Source organism: Mirounga leonina, unplaced genomic scaffold (genome assembly GCF_011800145.1).
Source record: "Mirounga leonina isolate KUSES-001 unplaced genomic scaffold, KU_Mleo_1.0 Mir_239, whole genome shotgun sequence".
Taxonomy (NCBI): Eukaryota; Metazoa; Chordata; class Mammalia; order Carnivora; family Phocidae; genus Mirounga; species Mirounga leonina.
Genome location: NW_023270624.1, coordinates 1,518,234 through 1,540,708, shown reverse-complemented (window position 1 = coordinate 1,540,708; position 22,475 = coordinate 1,518,234). Strand labels below are relative to the sequence as shown.

Genomic DNA, 22,475 nt, shown 5'->3' with positions numbered 1-22,475 from the left:
TGCCTTATTTTACTTGGCACGTCTTCAAGCTCCATCCATGTTGGAGCACGGGTCCGAATTTCTGTCCTTTATGCGACTGACTGATTTCCCACTGTACGCACGCACCACATTCTGTTATCCACTCACCTGTTCACTGACACCGGCTTGTTTCCATCTTTTGGCTACTGTAAATAATGCTGCTCTTAACATTGTACAAATACCAGTTTAAGTCATCGCTTTCAATTCCATTGGGAATATACCCAGACGAGGAATTGCTGAGTCAAGAACGAGCAGCAGCGAGCGGCGAATTTTCCATATTTTTAAATACATACCCACTTTTCCCAGAAAGGGTGCTCGACAGGACAAGTGCTGAGAGAGGCAGAAAGACGAGGCTTCAGCCTGCTTGGGCTCCCGGCAAGACGGCGTTCTCTAGCCTTACCGCGATTGGCCCTTCTCGGACACCGTAGGCCGCCGTCCTGCGACGACGTCTGGGAAATCGAGTTCGAAAGGAAAAGTGCTGCGGTTCGGCCGAGGCACCCGGCTCCCTCTCTCGTGCGCAGGCGCAGTTGCGCCCGGCGGCCTGGCGGCGGCGGCGAAAAACATCCCCGGACTGGGTATCCTGCTTGTCTCCAGTGCGGTCCGCCGCTTGGCGTCCCCGTCGCGGCGGGCGCAGGTACAGGCTGCCGGTGAGAGCGGGCCCAGGGTGTGCAGCTCCGGCGGCGGGGCCAGGGCAGAGGGCCGGCCGCCGCGCGACCCCAGTTGCGGGCGTCGGAGCGGCGGCCTCGGCAGGTGAGGCGGCCCGGGGAGGGGGCGTTGCCCCGGGAGCTCTGGGCTCCCGCGGTCCCGCAGCCCCGGAAATCGGAGTGTCGCCGCCGGGGCCCCGGGCGCCAGCCTCGGGCGGGGCTCTTGGAGCAGGGGCCCCAGAACTGAGATTGCGGCGAGCCCTGCCTCGTTGGAGGGCTCGTGCCCCCGGGGGCGGCTTCTGGCTGGTGGCGCTTGTGGGTCTCCCCCACCCCCACCTCGCCCCGAGTTTCAACTTCATTCTGTCGTGTGTTCCTTTTTGCTATCCTTGCCACGTTGAGCTTGTGTGGCGCCGTTCTCCCGGAGTGCATCCTAGAGTGATTTGACTATTTTTGTTTGTTTGTTGAGATTAATTTCGTCCTTTTGCTGAGTTACTTCCCTTTTCCCCAAATTTTAAACTCATCTTCAGCCAATGATGCTCTTTCTTTTGAGCCTTGTGGGGGTTTTTTGGAGCAGGGAGAGGATGGGTAATGTTTTCGTTTATATTAAGGGAATTTGATAACTCTTTCTTCATAAAGGAAGCGCCACTTCCGAGGGGGAAGAGAAGACTAATTTTCGGTTGGCTCTTCCTGAAAAGAACACCAATTTCCTTCGAATGTTATGTGAAGAATTATTATAATTATCATATTATTATACTTTGCTGTCATACTTTATATCTAATTATTTACTATGTTGGGTACAATATAATTTTATAACTATAATATAGTTCAAAATACTTAAGTATAGATGTGCGGAATATTTATGTTATTTCTCTTCTATTGAGCATCTCTGTGAGCCCGGCCTGACTGCCCTTTACGCTGTTAATGTACATCAGATGGCTCTAATTCCTTAGTCTGATTTATCTTTATTCAGAAACCACTGGCTGAAAGGTAGCCGGCCGGTGACTGGAAGTATGCTTGCTGCCCACGCCTGGTTTGGGTGGCCATGCCCACGGACCCTCGGCTCCCAGTTTCCCTCTGGCTTCCATCTGCAGGCTGCTCAGTGTGTGGGGCTCTCTAATTTAGTCAGGCCTCATGAGGGCGGGAGTACAGACAGGATGGACAGACAGACTGCTCACAGTTTCTTTCTCCATTTCAGGTGCCTTCTCCAGGAGGGAGAAATGGCCACAAGGTTGCTGCCAGCCCAGGCTCAGGTGAGTGAGGGCTTCTTTCTTCACCTGCCTTCCTGGTTCAGAGATGTGAACACACTGAAGCCATTGTTGAGCTTTACGAGGCAGTGAAGCCCGTGGAGGGACCTGACGGCCTGGTAGGGTAACTCAGGAAAGAAGCTGCTTCTCTCTCTCTCTCTCTCTTTTTTAATATTTTTTATTATGTTCATTAGTTTTTGATGTAGTATTCAAGGATTCATTAGTTGTGATTCTAGCTCATTTCTTCAAGCATGTGAAGAAATCCGAGTAGTTCTGGATTAGGTTCTGGATTAGGTCCTGGATTAGGGTTCACTTAGCACAGTCCCCTCCAGTTCCATCCATGTTGATGCAAATGGTGGTATTCATCCTTTCTGATGGCCGAGTAATAATCCATTGTATGTATGGACCACATCAAGCTGTTTCTCTAGTGCTTGGGGCCGGTCTCATTGGGAATTCCCCACCTAACAGCTAAGTACTTGTTGATTAGGAGTTCAGTGTTCCCCCTCCCCAGCCTTGTGCCAAAGCCACACCCAGAGCTCTGTGAGGGATCTAGGTATGTTTTTTTCCCTGTGAAGGTTGGAAACTTGGGGGAATCAGGTAATTCTCTCTGTAACATTAGGAATTCAAAGAGAAAATGTCTGGTCCTTACTCTCAAGGAATTGAGGACCAATCAACTAGAGTGGTAGCTAATAGGAGTCCAGGTGATTGTCTAGGAAGATCCAAGAAAGAAGACCTCCGAATCAGCAAGTGTGATCCGAGGTACTTGTAGTCTAGTTGATTCTTGAACAACGCAGGGTTTCAGTGTTGCCGGGTGAACTGGGGAGGCCCTGGGGCCTCAACCAAGCCTGTCCTGAAGGAGTTGCTGAAGGTTCTTGGTCTTGTCTCAAGAAAGAATTCAAGGATGGACACACAACACAGCAGATGGTGACACAGCAGGGAAGTTTATTAAAGCAAAAATTGTACTCTCAAGATAGGAGAGCAGATGATCTTGAGAGAAAGAGAGAGAGAGAGTGAGCTTTGTGCCCTGGGGTTTGAGTTGCTATCTTTTATTGACAGTTGTTAACTAGGGGGTGGAATATTCTGGAGGGGCAGTTTCACTTTCCATTTGCCTGAGTTAAGAGATAAGCTGGAAAGAAGAGCTTAAGGAAAAATGTGGGACAAAGGTCAGTGAGTACAAGCAGGTGGGCAGTAAAGGTCAGGTCTTGGGGTCTAGCTGTGACAATATTACAAGCAGAAGAAGGGTAAGAACAGCACAGTAAGATGTTTTGAGAGGGAGAGACCACATTCACATAATTTTGCTATAGTATATTGTTATAATTGTTCTATTATTAGTTGTTAATTTCTTACTATGCCTGATTTATAAATTAAACTTTATCATAGGATTGTATTTATAGGAAAAACCAGTATATATAGGGTACGGTACTCCCCAAGTTTTAGGCATCCTCTGGGGGAGGGGTCTTAGAACATAACCCTCTGCAGAAGTGGGAACAACTGTAGGTACATTTGGAAAGGACAGAGACTCGCCTAGAGATCCTTGCAACCTTGCGCGGCGACAGGGTGGCTGCTCATCCCCCAAGGGGATGGTCCCAGGTGAGCAGGAGTGGGTTTCCCATTGCAGGAGTCTGTGACGTTCAGGGACGTGGCTGTGTTCTTCAGCCAGGACGAGTGGCTGCGCCTGAACTCCGCGCAGAGAACCCTGTACCGGGAGGTGATGCTGGAGAACTATGGCACCCTCGTCTCGCTGGGTAAGGACCTTTCCTCGTGATGGAGAGTCTGTCGGGGGAGCATCGTGGGGCCCTCTCCGAGGAGGACCCGCAGTGGGGCTCACAGGGTGGCAGTTGCTCCCCCCGTCCCCTGCCAAGAAAGGCCTCGGGTTGGTAGAGTTGGTGTTGGGCAGCCTTTGTGTGCTTTGCTGTTCTTTGTTCTTTGTCTCATGAGAGGTTCCAGTTTGGAGGCGTGCACAACCAGCGCCCTGACTTTCTTCCTGAGACCACCTCTGGCCATCCTCTAGGAGCCTAACTTAAGCCCCTCTCATGTCTGCACAGCAGACTCATTCTCTTCTTCTTGCTCACGAACAGGAATCCTGTTTTCCAAACCAAAGGTCATCTTCCAGCTACAGCAAGGGGAAGACCCCTGGATGGTGGAAAATGGAGTTTCTCAAGGCCCATGTGTAGGTGAGTGACAGTGATTGGGAAGTGGACAGAGCATTTTCTCAATGCCTGGCTTCTGCTGATCAGAAGACGTTGACCAGGGCCTGGGGAAGGCTGGGAAGGGCATATCCTCTCTCTCTACCTTTCTGAGTCCTTGATACGGCAGGTTCAGAGGGAGAGTTGAATTCTCCCAAGAAGGGCCCACTTGTCTCCGATGTCCTTTGTAATGTGAATGCAGAAAATGTGACACCGTATATAACGCGTAAAGTCTTGTGAGTCATATCTTCCCCTGTTTTTCAGACTGATTATTTTCCTTTTTAAAAATTTTTTTTAATTTAAATTCAATTAGGCAGGGGCGCCTGGGTGGCTCAGTCGTTAAACGTCTGCCTTCGGCTCAGGTCATGATCCCAGGGTCCTGGGATCGAGCCCCACGTCGGGCTCCCTGCTCGGCGGGAAGCTTGCTTCTCTCTCTCGCACTCCCCCTGCTTGTGTTCTTGCTCTCGCTGTGTCTCTCTCTGTCAAATAAATAAATAAAATCTTTAAAAAAAAAAAATTCAATTAGGAAACATATAGTACATCATTAGTTTCAGATGTAGTATTTCATCAGTTACATATAACACCCAGTGCTCATCACATCACGTGCCCTCCTTACTGCCCATCACCCAATTACCCTGTCCCCCCACCCTTCTCCCCTCCAGCAACCCTCAGTTTGTTTCCTATAGCTAGGAGTCTCTCATGGTTTTTCTCCCTATCTGAGGACTTCCCATTCCTTTTTTTGGACTGATTATTTTCTTACATTATCTTCCCTTGGTGGTTTGAACAAACCTTCTATCCCTACAGTACATCCCTACAGTACATCCCTCATTGTTCCCGCTTGGGTTTTTATTTGACTTTTTTGGTCTGCAACTTACTACATGTGGTTCAGCTAAAAAGAAAACGCGGACATGTGTGCATTTATATACTACACGAGAGCGAGAAAGCAGGGGTAGCAACATGGTGATAAATAGAATTTATGCAGAAGGTTCGCAGATATTCAACATGGCATTCTCCTAAATCTTTTGTGTGAAAATACTCAAAATAATATGTTCCAGACCCTGGCTGCTAGGATATGTCTCTCAATCTCTAAAACCGCTCTGGGTTGCTGGATCCATAAGCTCTCATTTGCTGTTCTGCTTTGTCTTTGTTTTTTGTTGTTGTTGTTACTGTCATTCTGGGTTTTCGGTGGGTTTTTTTGTCTTTGTTTGCTTTTATTCTGTTTTGTCTTTGATTCTAGCACCAGAGGGTGGCTCTCTCCTTTGAGTTTTGCTACTTAACCAGCATTTATTTCTCTTGATGGCAGGACACAGGCTTTCTGGGCAGCTCAATCCTGTGTTTCCATTCATGAGCTTTGTCTTCAGATTTTCCCCTTTGTTTTGACTAGAGTGTTTTCTTGAATAGTATTTTCAGAAAGGTTCGTTTGTGCTCTATTTGTACATGTCTACAATCAATTCTTTTAGGATGCCTGGGTGGCTCAGACGGTTTAGCGTCTGCCCTTCAGCTCAGGTCATGATCCCAGGGTCCTGGGATCGAGCCCTGCATCGGGCTCCCTGCTCGGCGGGGAGCCTGCTTCTCCCTCTGCCTCTGCCTCTCCCTGTGCTTCTGTTCTCTTTCTCTCTCTGTCAAATATTGAAAACCTTTAAAAATACATTTTAAAAATAGATAATAAATAAAATCAATTCTTTTACCTCTCTGGTGAGAATTATGGATCTAGACTTCTGGCATCAAATTTTTTTTTCCTTCACACTTGGCTGTAGTGACTGAGCACTGAGTGTCATTTTTAAAAAGTCTTCCATTAACATGGTTCTTTTTCCTTTATCTTCTGTGTAGAAATCTGGTCCCTCCACCCCTTTTCTTGTCTTCTGTCTAGAATATTATAGGATATTTTCTTTTATTTTTGGAATGCAGAAGGTTCATTAGGTTGTATCAAATACCAAGGAGTTTTGGTGTAATACTGTTACTTGGCATCACGGGGCCCTTTGCTTTGAAGAGCCAAGTCTTTTTTCGCTTCAGGGATATTTTTTTCTACTACATACTAATGTATATTCTGCCACATTCCACCAACAATCCAAGGAAGCTAACTGTAAGAATAATGATAAAATAGAAGTTTGGTCAGAACCTTAAAAAGTGAATATATCTGTGGTAAGGGCCAGCAATGTAGCCATGGGTGAGTCTCGAATTTGGCTCTGAACCTTCTGGTTGGTAAAGAAATCATTAGTATCAAATTGACTGTGTTCTTTTGCAAGCATTTGAAAAAAATTAACTACTTTTAATTAATACAAGGTGTATGTAGTATTGTAAAAAAAAAAAAAAAAAAAAGGAAGGGCACCTGGGTGGCTCAGTCGTTAAGTGTCTGCCTTCGGCTCAGGTCATGATCCCAGGGTCCTGGGATCAAGCACCCCATCGGGCTCCCTGCTCCGCGGGAAGCCTGCTTCTCCCTCTCCCACTCCCCCTGCTTGTGTTCCCTCTCGCTGTGTCTCTCTGTCAAATAAATAAATAAAATCTTAAAAAAAAAAAAAAAAAAAAAAAAGAGATTCACCTGAAATTTTGCCAACCAACCATGATGAACCTTTGTTGATATTTTACCATTTATCCTCTCAGATTGTGAATATTTGAGTGTGTTTGTGTTTGTGCATGAGGGAGAGACACAGAGAGAGATTGATTATACATACTCTTCTCAAACCTATTTTAAATTGTGAATGTCCTTCAGTTATTCAGCCCTCATTAAATAGAGGCCTATGTCTCTGAAAGAGCTCTATTGTATTGTTAAGCCATATTTTATTTAATAATCTTCTGGGGCGCCTGGGTGGCTCAGTTGGTTAAGCGACTGCCTTCGGCTCAGGTCATGATCCTGGAGTCCCGGGATCGAGTCCCGCATCGGGCTCCCTGCTTGGCAGGGAGTCTGCTTCTCCCTCTGACCCTCCCCCCTCTCATGTGCTTGCTCGCTCTCATTCTCTCTCTCTCAAATAAATAAAATCTTAAAAAAAAATAATAATCTTCTGGAAATTTTAATTTCTAGTTTTTTTCCTATTATTAAGATTGCTGTAGTGGCTATAGAATACAAAGGTATAATATAAAGAGAAACAGAGAAAAGGTCCAGAGAATAAATAATTACAGTACAAGGCATGAGTGTCACCATTAAAAAGTCAAGGAATGTGAATTTGAAAATTCACCAGGATTCTTTGAAAAACTATTCATTCATTATAATCAATGAATTACAAACTAAAGCAATTTGGATGCCATTTTCCCCTTACTGTATTACCCCAAATTAAGAAATACATATCCAGTGTTTTCCTATCACTCTGACTGATACCTGAGTATCTTTCATAGGATGTTGATGGGTGTAGTCTTTCTGCAGGATGGTCTGGCTTTATTAAAATTGATTCAGGTTTGGAAGTTTATCTTAAGGAAATAATTCCATAATTGTGCAGAGTTGCAAAGGTGGTATAAAGAATGTTTGTTATAACATGAGGGATCACTGGGAAGAAGAAAGCTAAGTGACTCTTAGAAGGGGATTTATTAAATTATGATTATGTTTGTGCTTTGAAATCTTAACATTGCCATTAAAATGATGGTGTCAACCTTCATTTGTTGCCATGGAGAGAAGCCCACAGTTTTTTTTTAAGTGCAGAGTAGGTAGGGGGAAGTGTAGTTTCAACCTATTTTTATTTTTTAAATAAAAGTGTTTTCTAATATCCAGAAAAATTCTGGTGAGCTAAATTCCACATCTAGCAATGATTATATTTGTGTGTCATGTGTATGGCTAAACTCGATTTTCGTATTTATAGTTTTCTGTATTTTCTTCATTTTTCTTACAATGATTATATATCTCTTTTTTAGTTCAGAAAATAAAAACTCTTTAAGAAAATACATTCATTCCTTTTGAAGCAATGACACCATTCCTTGTACTGTATCCTAAGTGATTAAAAAGTGGACTGAAAATTATTCTCAAGAATGTACTCTTCCCCCAGTAGTCCCCATATCGTTACATGGCACCAGTCTCCATCGAGCTGCCCAGGCCAGAAGCTGGACATCATCCTTGAGTCCTCTCTTTCACGTACTCTGTACATCCTATTCCTAGGTGAAGGTACTTGTCATCTCTGTCTTCAGAACATCCCAGTGTGCCCCCCTCCACTGCCATGCCAGTGCAGACCACCATCGCCTCCGTCCAGTCTCCTGAGTGGCTGCTCTGCATCTGCCCACCCCGAATTACAGTCCATTTGTCACACTGCCACTGCGATCCTCTTTAAACAGAACTGTCCTGTCCTTCCTAACCCACGGTGATCTCTGAAGAAATTCCAGATGTCTTCCTGTATCTCACAAGACCCTGCGTGGTACGGCTCCTGCCTCCTTCTTTGCCTCACTTCGTAATACTGGCTTGTTTCCTCTTGCTCAGGCCACACTGGACAAATCTGGGTTCCTGGACAACTCAAAGCTGACTCTCGCCTTACGTTCTTTCTGACTGGAACCCTCTTTACACCCACATTTTTGCATGGCCAGCTCTCATTATTTAGATCCCATCTTTAATTCTACTTCCCTATCACCCAGTTTAAAATGTCAGCTCGTTTACTCATACTGCACATCACCTTGTTTTTGTTTGTTTTCCTTATTCTCGTCACCTCCAGGACTCATCATCCCTAGTTTATTTGGCCACTTGGTCACTGTTAATACCCTGCTGCTAGAATATAAACCTTGCAAAAACTGGATTCCTGTCTGATATGTTCCCCATACTCCTGATCTTGACCTTTGCATGGTGGCTACTGAGTAAATAACTGCTTGAACGATGGGCGCCTGGGTGGCTCAGTTGGTTAAGCGATTGCCTTCGGCTCAGGTCATGATCCTGGAGTCCCAGGATCGAGTCCCACATCGGGCTCCCTGCTCAGCGCGGAGTCTGCTTCTCCCTCTGACCCTCCCCCCTCTCCTGCTTTCTCTCTCTCATTCTCTCTCTCAAATAAATAAATAAAATCTTTAAAAATAAATAAATAAATAACTGCTTGAACGAGTGAGGGCATGTCCATTATAACAGCACATACAGCACTCGGAGGAGTTCCAAAACAGCACTAATTGAGGCCCTGGGTTTCAGAGAGCTTTTTAAGACCCACAGCTCTTCCAGGTTTTACTTGTAGCTCCTCTGCAGGTTCCTCATGGATTTATCTTGAGTGCACTGGTGACTGATGCGGGAGAGGGAGCTGAGGAGTAACACAACCCACTGAACTCAGAAGTGCTCTGTCCCCTGCTGACCTGAGCTTTTTCCTAGAGCGGGCCTGGCTGCCCTTGTTGGAGGAGCTTCCCTCGGAGTTCACCCGAGCTTTCCTCAGATCCTCTCCACCCAGGCATGTCTCCCATGCTGTTCTTTCTCTTGCCCTTTTTTCTCCCCATCCTTTCTTAAGAATCCGGGAAGTATTTGTCAGCAGTTCTTGTATATTTTGGTGTCACTTTTCTTTACTCTCAGTGCAAGGGAGACTTACCCATTTTGTTTATTTTAGGTTGGGAGCGCTTGTTTGAAACTACAGTTTCTGAAGAAGAAAATAAGGAAGTAATGAATAAACTCCTAGGTGACAGTCCTTTTGATTTCAAGCCAGGGAAAGCCTATATAAATGAGGACAAGCTAGAGAAGCAACAAGGCAAAAAGAACAAACCTTTCAGGAAAGTCTTAGTCACCATCAAAAACACCTACCTGAGGGAGAGGAGCTTTACAAGTATTGAGCTCGGGAAAAATCTCAGTCTGAAATCATCCCTTATTAGAAAACCCAGACTCGTTTCCAGAGGAAGGAAACCCCATTCCCAGCAGTATTCAGTTCTGTTTAAACAACTGGGAGTCAATACGGTGCGCAAATGTTACAAATGTAACCTCTGTGGGAAAATCTTCCTCCACAGTTCTTCCCTGAGTAAACACCAGAGAATCCACACCGGAGAGAAGCTCTACAAATGCAAGGAATGTCGGAAAGCTTTCAGCCAAAGCTCCTCTCTCACTCAGCACCTGAGAGTTCACACGGGAGAGAAGCCTTACATCTGCGGCGAATGTGGGAAAGCCTTCAGTTTCACCACATCCCTCATCGGACATCAGAGGATGCATACTGGAGAGAGACCCTATAAATGCAACGAGTGTGGCAAGACATTTAAAGGAAGCTCATCCCTGAATAATCACCAACGAATTCATACCGGAGAAAAGCCCTATAAATGTAACGAGTGTGGGAGAGCCTTTAGCCAGTGCTCATCTCTTATTCAACATCACAGGATTCACACTGGAGAGAAACCCTACGAATGTAGTCAGTGCGGGAAAGCCTTTACTTCAATATCTCGGCTAAGTAGACACCATAGAATTCATACTGGAGAGAAACCCTTTAATTGTAATGAGTGTGGGAAAGTATTCAGTTATCACTCGGCCCTTATCATACATCAGAGAATCCACACTGGGGAGAAGCCTTATGCGTGTAAAGAATGCGGGAAAGCCTTCAGCCAAAGCTCTGCTCTCATTCAGCATCAAAGAATTCATACGGGAGAAAAACCCTACAAATGCAACGCATGTGGGAAGGCCTTCTCCTGGATCTCACGGCTTAATATACACAACAGAATCCATACCGGAGAGAAACCGTATAAGTGTAAAGAATGTGGAAAAGCCTTCAGTTCTCACTCAGCGGTTAATACTCATCGAAAAATTCACACTGGAGAGAAACCTTATAAATGTAATGACTGTGAAAAAGCCTTCAACCAAAGCTCAGCTCTCATTCAGCACCAGAGAATTCACACTGGAGAGAAACCATTTAGCTGTAAAGTATGTGGGAAAGCTTTCCGACAAAGCTCATCCCTTATGACGCATATGAGGATTCATACAGGAGAAAAGCCGTATAAATGTAAAGAATGTGGGAAGGCTTTTAGCCAGAGCTCATCCCTTACCAATCATCAGAGGACGCATACTGGAGAAAAACTATAAATAAAACATGTGTGGTGGAAGGTCTTCCAACTGAAGTTCATTCCATACTCAATTTCGAAAAACTCATCCTGGGCAGGAAGTGATGAAGAGTAGTTAATTGTGAGGTAGACTTCAGAATGTAGACCTCCTCAGACATCAGAGACTTCATGATGCAGGTAACATTAGGTGTATTAGGAAAGCTTCCGTGAAATGTGTTTTTCATAGTTTTTAAGTTATTACTATAAGGTAGAGAATGTGTAAGATTCTTTTATCTTCTCCGGGGTGACGTGCAATAAGAGCCCCCAGCTTTCGCAAGCATCCCTGGGAAGCGTGTTGATTTATGTGAAAGTGCAGCCATAAAATCCAGACTTTAGATTAATCCAGACATCTATTTTTTGAAATGACATTTCAGTGTTATGCAAGCCAGTTATCCTAAGACGACTGTTTTGGAGAAGACATGTAAGCAGGTGACCTCTAGCTACCTCACTGTCACTTAAATGAGTTCTTTAATAGTTTAAGGCAAATCGCGTACTTGGTGGTTGTGAAAATTTTTGGATTGTTTCTTCTTTGCTTTCGAAGCCATTTACCTGAGAAGAAAATCACTCTGTAAACTCTGCAGGCATACGGGCCTGTGAGTTTTCTTCCCGATGACTTGTTCCCAGCTCTGAAGCAGATCTAAAGTCACTTTATTTTAAATCACAAAATGCATGGTATTTCACTTGGTTTTATCATAAAGTGATTACCTTTGCTGTGTGAAGTTGAGAATTAAACGTTATTTAGCCAACTACTGCTTTTGCAAGTTACTCCACTGATAAATGTTAGTGATGATCTTACAGTGTAAGATGAGAGCATGCCTCTCGGCACCCAAGGCTTTGCCTGCTTCATTGAGCTCTCTGGTTTTCATCCAGGAAGGCCCAGGAAGAGTGTGGACCACCATTCGTCCTAGCTGGTGGTAAAGTGAACCAGGTAACTTTCACTCCCTCCCACAGTTTGAGGGCCATGAGACAGAAATTCAGACTCTAAGTTCAGTAAATGGGCTGTTAGATGCTTCAACAAGTTGGCACGTTTCAGCATTTCTAAAATGTGAATAATAATTCTGGCAATGTAAAAAGTTATCTCCCAAGTCAAACTAAAATTGTTGAACTTTACGGAAGCAACATCCTTTAGTGTTGTCCAGTATCATCAAGAGTGGGCAAGCACTAAAGGACTGAACTACCTATTTTGTTTAAAAACAAACAAACAACTAGTTTCTTTCTCTTTGTCAAAGAGTTAAAAAAAATAATAAAAATACCTCAGAAAAGGTACTGTTGGGGGTGGAGACTGAGCTAAAGCAAAAATCACTGGATTCAACTTCTGCTTCCTGGGACCAACTAATCAGTCTTACTGTTCCAGACTCATGAGGAACAGACTTTTGAGTCATGTAATCCTCCACTGCTGTGCCTTTTTCCCTACAACCATTCTTTTAAATTCTCTAATTTCTGGGAAAATAAAACTTCCCTGTCTTAGTCCACTTAGGTTGCCATAATAAATACCATAGCCTGGGTGGCTTATAAACCACTGAAACTTACTTCTTAAAAGTCCAGAGGCTGGGAGGTCCAAATTCATGGCACCTGCATGGGTGTGTTCTGGTGAGGATCCTCTGGTTCCTCGCCGGTGCCTTCTTGGAACCTCACATGGTGGAAGGGGTGAGGGAGCTCTCCGAGGCCTCTTATGAGGGCACTAATCGAATTCATGAGGCTCCACCCTCATGACAGTCACCTCCCAAAGGCCCCACCTAATACTATCACCTCTGGGGTTAGGTTTTCAACACGAATTTTGAAGGGGCACACGTTTAGACCATTGCCTCTCCAAATAACAACATAGTCCTAAAAATAATCCCCCCAAATAAATCTGAATAAAGTTACATGAAGAAAATATCAAGCCCAGTTATTTTTACGTTGAGGTCTCTCAAAGTTGCAAGTAACAGGCAATTTGAGTCTTATGCACGATCTCCCAGAGGAGATCATGTACAAGCACAATGATTCCAGTATAACCCAGGACCAAAATTGACAAGGAAAGTACAAGAAATTAAAAAATGTTGGCCTATGGTGGCGCCTGGGTGGCTCAGTCGTTAAGCGTCTGCCTTCAGCTCAGGTCATGATCCCAGGGTCCTGGGATCGAGCCCCACATCGGGCTCCCTGCTCCACGGGAGGCCTGCTTCTCCCTCTGCTGCTCCCCTTGCTTGTATTCCCTCTCTCCCTGCCTCTCTCTCTGTCAAAAAATAAATAAAATCTTTAAAAAAAAAAAATGTTGGCCTATATCATCCATGAACAAAAAAGTAAAAACCCTAAACAAAGCAAATGTAATCCAGAAGTACCTCAACATAGTTAATGCATCATGATAAATGTAGATTTTTCATGGGAATTGGTGGGTTATTTAGCATTAGGAAACTTACAGATGCTGTGTACCACATGGGCAGGTTAAAGGTGCAAAATCCACATGTTCATCTCAGTAAATGCAGGCAAAGCAATCTCAATACTCACCACCCATTCATTTAAAAATTCTTAAATAAGCAGAGGAGATAGTTTACTTAACCTGGTAAAAGGGTTTTGCCAGAAACCTGCTGGAAAAAAATGGTAAAATGTTAGAAGCAGTCATGACAGGAGGAACATAGGGAAAGAACAAATTACTCAATAATGAATAATGGCTCTAGAAAAAATGGTTCATCCACAAAGAAAAATTGGATGCCTACCATCACCACAAAAAGAATCGTGTGAAAGGCAAAATTGTATCTTTTGGAAGAAGATGTAAAGAAAAACTTTATGACCTCACAATAGGGAAGGATTTTTTTAAACAGGATACAAATAAGCCATGAAATCTTTTTTTATATTTGCTCACATTAAAAAAAAAGAACATCTGGTTATCAAAATACACCAAAATGGAGATGAAAAGTCAAGACATAAAACAGGAGATCTTTTCACAACATTTTTGACAAACGCTTACTGTCCGGAAAATTTAAATACTTTGTACAAATCAACTTAAAAAAAAAGACAACCTTGTAGGAAAAAAAGTGGTCCAAATACATGACTACTTATTTCACAGAAGAGGAAATACAGATTTATAAAAAACATGAAAAGATGCTTAAAAATGGAAATTAGAATCACAGGATTTTATGAGATTTTATGACTTTTTAAATAGACCTTATTTTTTTTAATTTATTTTTGATTTTTTAGTAGGCTCTATATCCAACATGGGGTTGAACGCACGATCCCATGATTAAGAATCACACACGTCACTGACTTAGCCAGGCACCCCAAATTTCATGGGGGTTTTTTTTGTTGTTTTTTTTTTTAAGATGAGTAAAAACAAAGATGTGTGACATTACTGAGTTTTGGGATGTATGTGGAGTAACTGGAATCCATGCTCCACTGTGGGAGTGTAAATTGATAACAGACCATCGGCATCCTATAAAGTTGAACATGTCCTATGCATATATGATAGATAAATGTGTGTATATGAGCAGTAAGAGACAGGTATAAAGATATCCTTAGCAGCACTGATCATAGAAGCTAATGTTTGGAAGTAGTCTGAATGTTAATAGGAAAATGGAGAATTTTGGAATATTAACAATGTAGAGCAGCAGGGAGAATGAATGAACCAAAGCTATAAGCAAACACAGATGAATTTCAAAGCCTGTTGACTTCAAAAGTCAGAGAAAACAACATATGGTATAATGACATGTTCCGCAATATTAAATTGATTCTAAGTGATTTATACATGTGGTAAGATACTAAAAATAGCAAGTGGTTGAATGACAAGGTAGTCTAGCTGTCCCTTGCTGTGTAACAACTCATCCCCACACTTAGTGGCTTAAAGCAACAGTTTATTAATGCCGTTGGTTCCATATTTGGGTTCAGTTGGGGAATTCGTACTTGGCGTCTCTAATGCATTTGCAGTCGGCAGCGGCCGCTCCCCTGAGCTTGGTGTCCAGGGTGGCTGGCACCCAGTGATGTCCTGGGATGCTGCTGAGAGCCTGGTTGGGCTTCACACAGAAGGGTGGCTGGTTCCTGAGAGGCAGTGTCCCAAGACCCAGCATCCTAGAAGATCCAGTGTAGATCTTAGAACTCTGCTTTGGAAGCCACATGACCTCAATTCTGTATTCTCTTGGTGAAAAATGATTTATAGATGTCCAGATTTCAAGGGAAGAAGGTGATACAAGGGTGTGAATACCAGGGTTGTGGTTCGTTGTGGGGACCATATTTGGAGACTAGCTACCATACGACCACACAATTCAGGTTGGTGATTACCTCTGGCTGTGAGGCAAGGAAGTGACTTGGGGAGGAGCCCGGGGTTCCTCAGCTTGCCTGATGCCTGAGAGACCCTGCCTTCTCAGGAAGAGGTTGCCCAGGCCAGCCAGAATGAGGATCAGTAGGAAGGCCAGTGTGTATATCAGTGAAAATGATTAGAGTTTTTTGGCCCAACTCTATACTGGGTCATTTGAGGTAGGATAAAACAGATCTTACTGCCTGATCACCCTAGGTGAAGTGCACATCAAGTTTAAGAGGTTGTATCCAAGGGCCATTTCGAGGTCGTAATATTTTTTTTTTTTTTTAGAAGAGAGTGAGAGAGCAGGGGGAGGGGCAGAGGGAGAGGGAGAGAGAATCTCAAGCAGACTCGAGGCTCAATCCCCTGAGATCATGACCTGAGCCAAAACCCAGAGTTGGGTGCTCAACCGACTGTGCCCCCAAGGTTATAACATTCTTCAGACCACTGTTGAATTTAAACATGTCTCCTTAAAACTATCAACACCTCCCTTTCCTGTCTATACTTTCCCTTCTCATTCACCTCCCTAGATCACCAGAGGAAGAGAGATTGGTTCCTACCCTGAGTCAGGAAACACATGCCAAACTAAAAACGTGCATAAGAGGACTAGGCAAAGAAAGACTCATCATTGGGTTGTGAACATATTCGCCTTGCCTGGTTTCTCTTATTCTCAAAGAGGCTTGTTCAGAATCTAGGCAGAAGAGAATACTGTCCATTTTTATAGCTTCCTAATAGGCCATTTTCGAAACAACCTGAAAAAGAATATGCTTTACCTTTTGTGATATGATTGACATGCCTGATACATTGAATTTATGGTGTTCATAGTAATTAAATTATTATTTAAAATGTCCACCTTTTCAGATGGGTTTGGCCCTTCTCTTGTTGGCTGTTGCATTATCAAACCTGTTTTCTCATGAAGAGTTCTGTGAAATGAATAGGCCATTTTTTTTTTTTCTACACTGTCCCTCCATTGGCGTTGTCCGGTGTTTTCCATATGGTTAGGTTTATGCTGTGCTTTTTTGGTAAGAAAACCACCAAAGCAATATTGTGTTCTCAGTTCATGGTCTTATCACATTGGGAGCCTTGTGATGTTGGTAATTTCAGCTTTATCTTGGTTGAGGTGGTGTCTGCCTGGTCTCCCACTCAAGTCACTGTTTTTCTCTTCGCATTCATTAGTATCTTGCGAGGTGATCCGATGAGTGCATGCATGTGTATCTGTACTAGACAAACTCACCTCCACCAATTTTAGCATCTATAGATGACGATTTATTATCATCACAGTGGTCTCCACATGGAGATCTCATAATTCTGTCATTTCTTATACTCTTATTAATTGGCTTTCCACTTTAGGGAAGTGTTTTCTGTTCTTATGACTGGAAGCATGGTTTCTTATTTTATTCCATGGACTGTAATCTGCTAATATCGTTGTGTATGTTGATGCTGAAATTGTCCCAGACTTGGCCTCGAGAGCCCCTGCAAGCTCATTTCTGTGTCCTTTCTGTCACAAGCTTGAGTCCGTATCTAAAATCTGTCAGTCACGTACACCTACTTCTGTCTTTGTAGTAAAATATGATTTCTTGACTAGATGACTTGGGGGTGGAGGAGAAATTGTGGGATCAAAAACATTTTGGGGGATTTTTTCTCTTTCAGGATCTTCTATTTTCTCCTCTTGCTACTTTCCCCCTTGACACATGGTTTCCACATCGCTCTCTTTCCATTAACAATATTCTCCCCATAAAGCATTGCCTTCCCGTGGATGTCTCCTTACCTCCTGCATGTATTTTTTTTTAACTGCAATAAAATATATATATATGACTTATCATTATGACCATTTTTGTGTGTACAATTTAGGGGCATTGAGGATATGTTTTGCATATTGTCACCACAATCTATTTCCAGAACTTTTCATCACCTCAAATAAAAGCTCTGTACCCATTAAGCAGTAATGCCCCATTTCCCCGGCTGCCAGCCCCAGTCACCTCTTACTCTACTTGCTGCCTCTCTGAATTTGCCTATTTTAGATTCCTGATGTAAGTGGAATCATATAATATTTGTCCTTTTGTGTCTGGCTGATTTCACTCAGCATAATGTCTTCAAGGTTCATCCACATTATAGTAGGTGTCAGGATTTCCTTCCTTTTTAAGGCCGAGTAATGTTCCATGGCAAATATCCACCACGTTTTATTTATCCATTCATGTGGTTATGGACATTTGGGTCGTTTGCACATTTTGGCAATTGTGAACAATGCTGCCACGGACATTTGCATACAAGTGTTTGTGTGGACATTTCTCTTGGGTAAATACTTAAGAGTGGGATTGTGGAGTCCTATGAGGAGTGGATATTATAGCCAAACTCTTTGCCACCATGGCTGCACCATTTTGCATTCCCATCAGCAGTGTGCAAAGGATCCATTTCCAATGTGGGTGGTTCTACATCTCTGCCAACACTTGGATTTTCTGGCTTGCTTTCTTAGTCACACGCACAGGTGTGAAGTGGTGTCTCCTTCTGGTCATGATTTGCATTGCCCTGATGTTGAATGTCTCTTTTATATGCTTTTTGGCCATTTTATATCTTTCTGTTGAGAAACGTCTGTTCCAGTTCTTCGCCCATGTCTGGAATGGGCTGTTCTGTTGCTGAGTTACAGGAGTTGCTCTGATACGCTGCATGTACTTTGAAGCACTTACATTCCGTTCTGTTCTACACCTGCACAGTTTTGCGTATTTTCACGCAGAGAGTGTACTTCTCTTCCTGGTGGTGTTTTTATATCCATTTTAGGAGCACTGCTGCCTCTTTCCTCTGCCATATCCTTTGTTGTTTTTTCCAAAGGATATGATGGGAGTTTCAGGTTTATACCACCGTCACCACCTCGCCTGCCCGAAGAAACATTTTGGTTATCTTCTCAAACAACTACACATCATGTCTACCCCATTTTTATTTCTCTCTTTCTTTAAGTGCCTACTGTGTGCCATACCCAAGAACTTCATTGTGCCCAAGACAGAACAAACCCTTGTCACGCCTGTGGCAAGAGGTCTAAAAGCTGCTCTGTGATCATCAGCGGTTGCTTTGTGATCTCTGTTTCAGTGGAAAGACATTGGCCAGGGGTGCCTGGCGGGCTCAGTTGGAAGAGCATGCAACTCTTGATCTCAAGGTCATGAGTTCGAGTCTCACGTTAGGAGTGGAGCCTACTTAAAAGAAAAAGAAACGAGCAGAAGAAAACAAGCTGGCAAGATTTCAATTTCTTTTAAGCAAATTATATACAATAAAAAATTGTGGGTTTTCATGACTCCATAAATTTATAGCGTAATGGAAAGACCAGATGGAATTACCCTTTGGGCCCCTCTATTCCAGCACCATCCTGCCCACGCATCGCTTTGCTTAGGTCATTTGGGTTATTTTCCCTAAACAAATGTTTGCAATCCCTCTTGAATGTTGTAATACACTTCAGACTTCTAAGGGAGTTTATATAGAAGATGTGAATACTTTATGGCATGTTTCTCTGAGAACATTCAGGTTCACAGTAGGATCTCGGTGGCATTCTCCACAATATACCCAGTGTCCTCAAATCCAGCCGGTCCATCGTCCTCCATTCCACATTGTACAGGGACGGGCGTCATTTAGATCATCCACTGCTGGGGAGAGTAAGGTTGAAGCGGTGCTGTCATGCAATTTTAAACACTGCATATACTTCACTTTAGCCGTTGTAATCTTGAACAGGAGGAGCAATTCCTATTTCTCCTTTTCCTATCATTTTGTTTTTGTTTTTATTTCCTCACTGTAAAGAGAAAGGAGGAAGGACGGGAAGAAGGAAGGGAGGATGGGAGGGAAGAAAACTAGTCCATCTCCAGTTACACCACACGGGCTCCATGGAGCCTGCTGCATTGGGACAGTGGGTTTTATACTATCTCAAGGATCTCTACGTAGTGTAGACATTTTTCTTCAAATACATGGCCATTTTAAATTTTTATTTAAAAAAAAAGATTTTATTTGAGAGAGAGCGAGGGAGAGAGAATCTCAAGCAGATTCTGTGCTGAGCACAGAGCCCAACTTGGGGCTTGATCTCACGACCCTGAGATCATGACCTGAGCCGAAATCAAGAGTCCGGTGCTTAACCAACTGAGCCATCCTGGTGCTCCACGTGGCCTTTTTTTTTAAAGAATAAACTACATTAGGAACAGTGGGAAAATAATCACTTTATAAATTGGATTCTGTAAGCTTGGAAGGTAAATTTGAAGAATCCTCTCAGAAAATAGAGGAAAAGACACAGAATGGCAGAGTGAGATTATCAGGGATATGAAAGCCAGACTTCAAGAATAATGTTATGTTAATGAATATGTTAATGAAGAAAGCAGAAAAAAACCTAGAACTGAGACTTTCCCTTTTGTGTGTGTGTCCAAGACGAAAACAATGGAAAAACCAATTGCTAGATACAGGGGAGGAAAATAGAAATACTTAAAGATACAGGAAACTGGGGTGGAGGAGGTGAGATTTATATAGAAGTCAAAGTAGAGAAATGAAAGTTACCTGCAAGGGAAGAAGAAGTTCAAATTGGCCTCAGGTTTCTTCAGAAGACCAAGTACAGGAGGCTGTGGAATTACTGGGAGGGCACTGATATAAACTAGTGAGAATGTGAAAAAGGAACAAAAATACCAAGACCCAAAGAGAAACCTAAGGAAGCGGTCACAGACATGAACAATAAAAAAAAGGTTAAAATAGATTTACTTACAAATAAATATAGATGATAAAACTCAAGGAAATTGCCAAAATTTGTAGCTGAGAAAGTGGAATATGGAAGTATTAAAAGTGGATACTGGTGGTCATGGCCTATTAGCTCATACTGTAAACATTTTAAATGGGACAAAGTAGAATAAATTTGTGTTTGGCTTAATGTATAAAGGAAGTCAGAGGAAAAGTTAATTCTTGATTTTTACCATCAGAAAAATGGGGCATAAAGAGTATTTTTAAAAACATAATTGCCAGGACTATTTAAAAAGATATACTTCATAGTTGAAAAACATATTCAAAATGTTCTTAACATCCTCATCTTTGACCTTTTGGTTAACGCTCAGCACAGCTGTCAAGAGTGATCATTTAGAAATGGACATCAGAGGCTGGACAGGGGAGGCCCCGGGGCTCTGAGGCCTCTGTCCCGCCCATCCCTGGGATGCTGTGGGAGGCTCTTGGTCTTGTTGCAAGAAGGCATTCAAGGAGAGACGGGACACGCAGTTGAGTGGTGTTAAGTGGGAAATCTTATTCAAGTGAGAGTACGCTCTCCAGACGTGGGAACAGATGAGCTCAAGGGGAAGCTGGGTTCGGGTCTCTACATCTTTTACTGACAGTTCTTAGCTAGGGAGTGGAATATATATTACTTGGGGAGGGGCTTCTCGAAGCCTTTTCTCCTTTACCTGATCAGGGTCTCCAGCCTTCTTTGTCTTGGGCCTGTCTGGCTTGATCTGGCTTTTTGTGGCTTTGTTTTGGGAGCGCTGTCAGGACAGTTTCTAACTTCCCCCTGTAGCTGACCCTGAGTCCCCATTTGCTGGCCTCCAGCATCCTATTAACACCTAGCTAACTGCCTACTCCTACATCTCCACTGCTCAGAGCATTCTCTTTCAGAGTAAGATCCAGTGACCGTGACCAATAAGAGCCTGCACATCCTAGTCCTCTTGACTCTGATCTCGCACGTACTTCTTTCTGCTTCAGCAACAGTATTAATGTGTCTTCAACAGGCCAGGCGTGCCCCCACCTCCGGGCATCTGCTTTTCAGCCTGCCGGAAAGCCTTCCCACAGATCCTTAACCGGGCTCGCTCTTCATCTCTTTGCAGATCTTTCTTCAATGTCACCTTCTCAGTCAGACATTTCTTAACCACTTTGAATAACATTGCAGTACCGCCCCCACTAGAGTTGCTGTTCCCCCTTTCTTGTCCTCATTAGCGCCCATCACTACCTAAAAACATACTTACCATCTTTCTTCTCTCTCCTCCTGGAGAATTTAAGCTGCACAAATGAAGAGGTTTTGAGAGTTTTGTTCAACTGGTGTATTTCCAGCATCTAGAACAATGCCAGGAGCAAGAGAGGTGTTGAATATTTTGTTGTTGTTGAATGAATGAATAATGGAATCTTATGCAGCAATGATAATGAATGAACTTTGAATGTATCAAGATAGGTGAATCTAAAAGTTGTTAAAGATAACAGGCTCAAAAATGGATTTCTCAGGCTAAGTTGCCCCTTCACCAAACAAAGACTTACTTAGAGTTTCAGCTCTTCCAGAAATGGAATCTTAAACCAGCCAACCAGGAGCCCCGTGATCGTCATTAGTTAAGTAATCTGGCTGATAAATCTTTGCCATCTTCTGTAGGGAAACTAACCTTGTAATAACCAATCCACTTTTGCCAAGTATAACTTCCTTGTTCCTGCTCCCTTCTGCCTGTAAGAGGCTTGCACGTGGTACTTCTGGGAGCTCCTTCCTACCTGCTAGATGGGATACTGCCTGATTCATGAAGTCACTGAATAAAGCCAGTAAGGTCTTTAAAACATATTCAGTTGATTTTTTTTTTCAAACATCGTTCATGTTGAGCATGTCACAGGAGAACATACAGCAGATTCCATTTATATAAAGATCCAAAACCTTGCAAAAAAAAAAAGCCACACTTACTGTGGAATACGATGCCATCAAGCTAAGCAAGTCAAATGCTTAGCACAATTTAGACAAATGACAGGGGAGCATTGTGGACAGAGCTTCAGAAATTCTGGCCAAATATCTTTTTCAGCAAAGTGTTGGGTGTGTGGGTATTGGTTTCTTTCTTAAACTGTACCTATGCATACATCACCTTCTGGGTATGGTACGCATTAAAATACAAATAATCACAACTAGCTGGTGGGGGCTGTGGCGCACGGATCCTCCTACAGGCGTCTAAATTCAGGTTTTGTTTTTCCCAAATCACCTTGCCTGCCTAGCCCAACGAGCCCCCGGGCGGATGCAGGCAGCGGGCACTGGCAGGAGACCACCCGCCCTACTGGGCTCGCCCGCGCCCTCGCGTTACCGCGGACCTCGCGGGGACGCGCAGCGGGTCCCGTGAGCTCGCGGGGGCAGGGAACGGGCATCTCGCGGGGGTTGCCCAGCCGCCTTCTGGGAAATGTAGTCCGCGCGCGGCCGAGGCATGCCGGGAGTGGT

General features: G+C 43.4%; 1 protein-coding gene across 4 annotated transcripts; it reads left to right on the top strand.

Annotated features, from left to right (window-relative positions):
• The first annotated feature begins 554 nt into the window (after positions 1 to 554).
• Positions 555 to 11,792, top strand: ZNF879 (zinc finger protein 879). 4 transcript variants are annotated; one of them, XM_035029405.1, is made up of 5 exons: positions 555 to 665; positions 1,858 to 1,912; positions 3,525 to 3,651; positions 3,985 to 4,080; positions 9,579 to 11,792. In XM_035029405.1, exons 2-5 carry the CDS (start codon positions 1,880 to 1,882, stop codon positions 11,024 to 11,026), a joined length of 1,704 nt encoding a protein of 567 aa, XP_034885296.1. In that variant the 5' UTR covers positions 555 to 665; positions 1,858 to 1,879; the 3' UTR covers positions 11,027 to 11,792. The 4 variants fall into 4 exon arrangements, with proteins under 4 accessions (XP_034885296.1, XP_034885298.1, XP_034885297.1 ...); XM_035029407.1 differs by having other exon boundaries at positions 558 to 652; XM_035029406.1 differs by lacking the exon at positions 555 to 665 and adding an exon at positions 688 to 768.
• Positions 11,793 to 22,475: the final 10,683 nt, after the last annotated feature.

Coding starts and splice junctions, on each gene's coding strand:
- ZNF879 (XM_035029405.1), top strand. CDS start 1,880: ATGGCCACAAGGTTGCTGCCAGCCCAGGCTCAG. Junction 1,913..3,524: donor TGCTGCCAGCCCAGGCTCAG/GTGAGTGAGGGC, acceptor TTCCCATTGCAG/GAGTCTGTGACGTTCAGGGA. Junction 4,081..9,578: donor TTCTCAAGGCCCATGTGTAG/GTGAGTGACAGT, acceptor TGTTTATTTTAG/GTTGGGAGCGCTTGTTTGAA.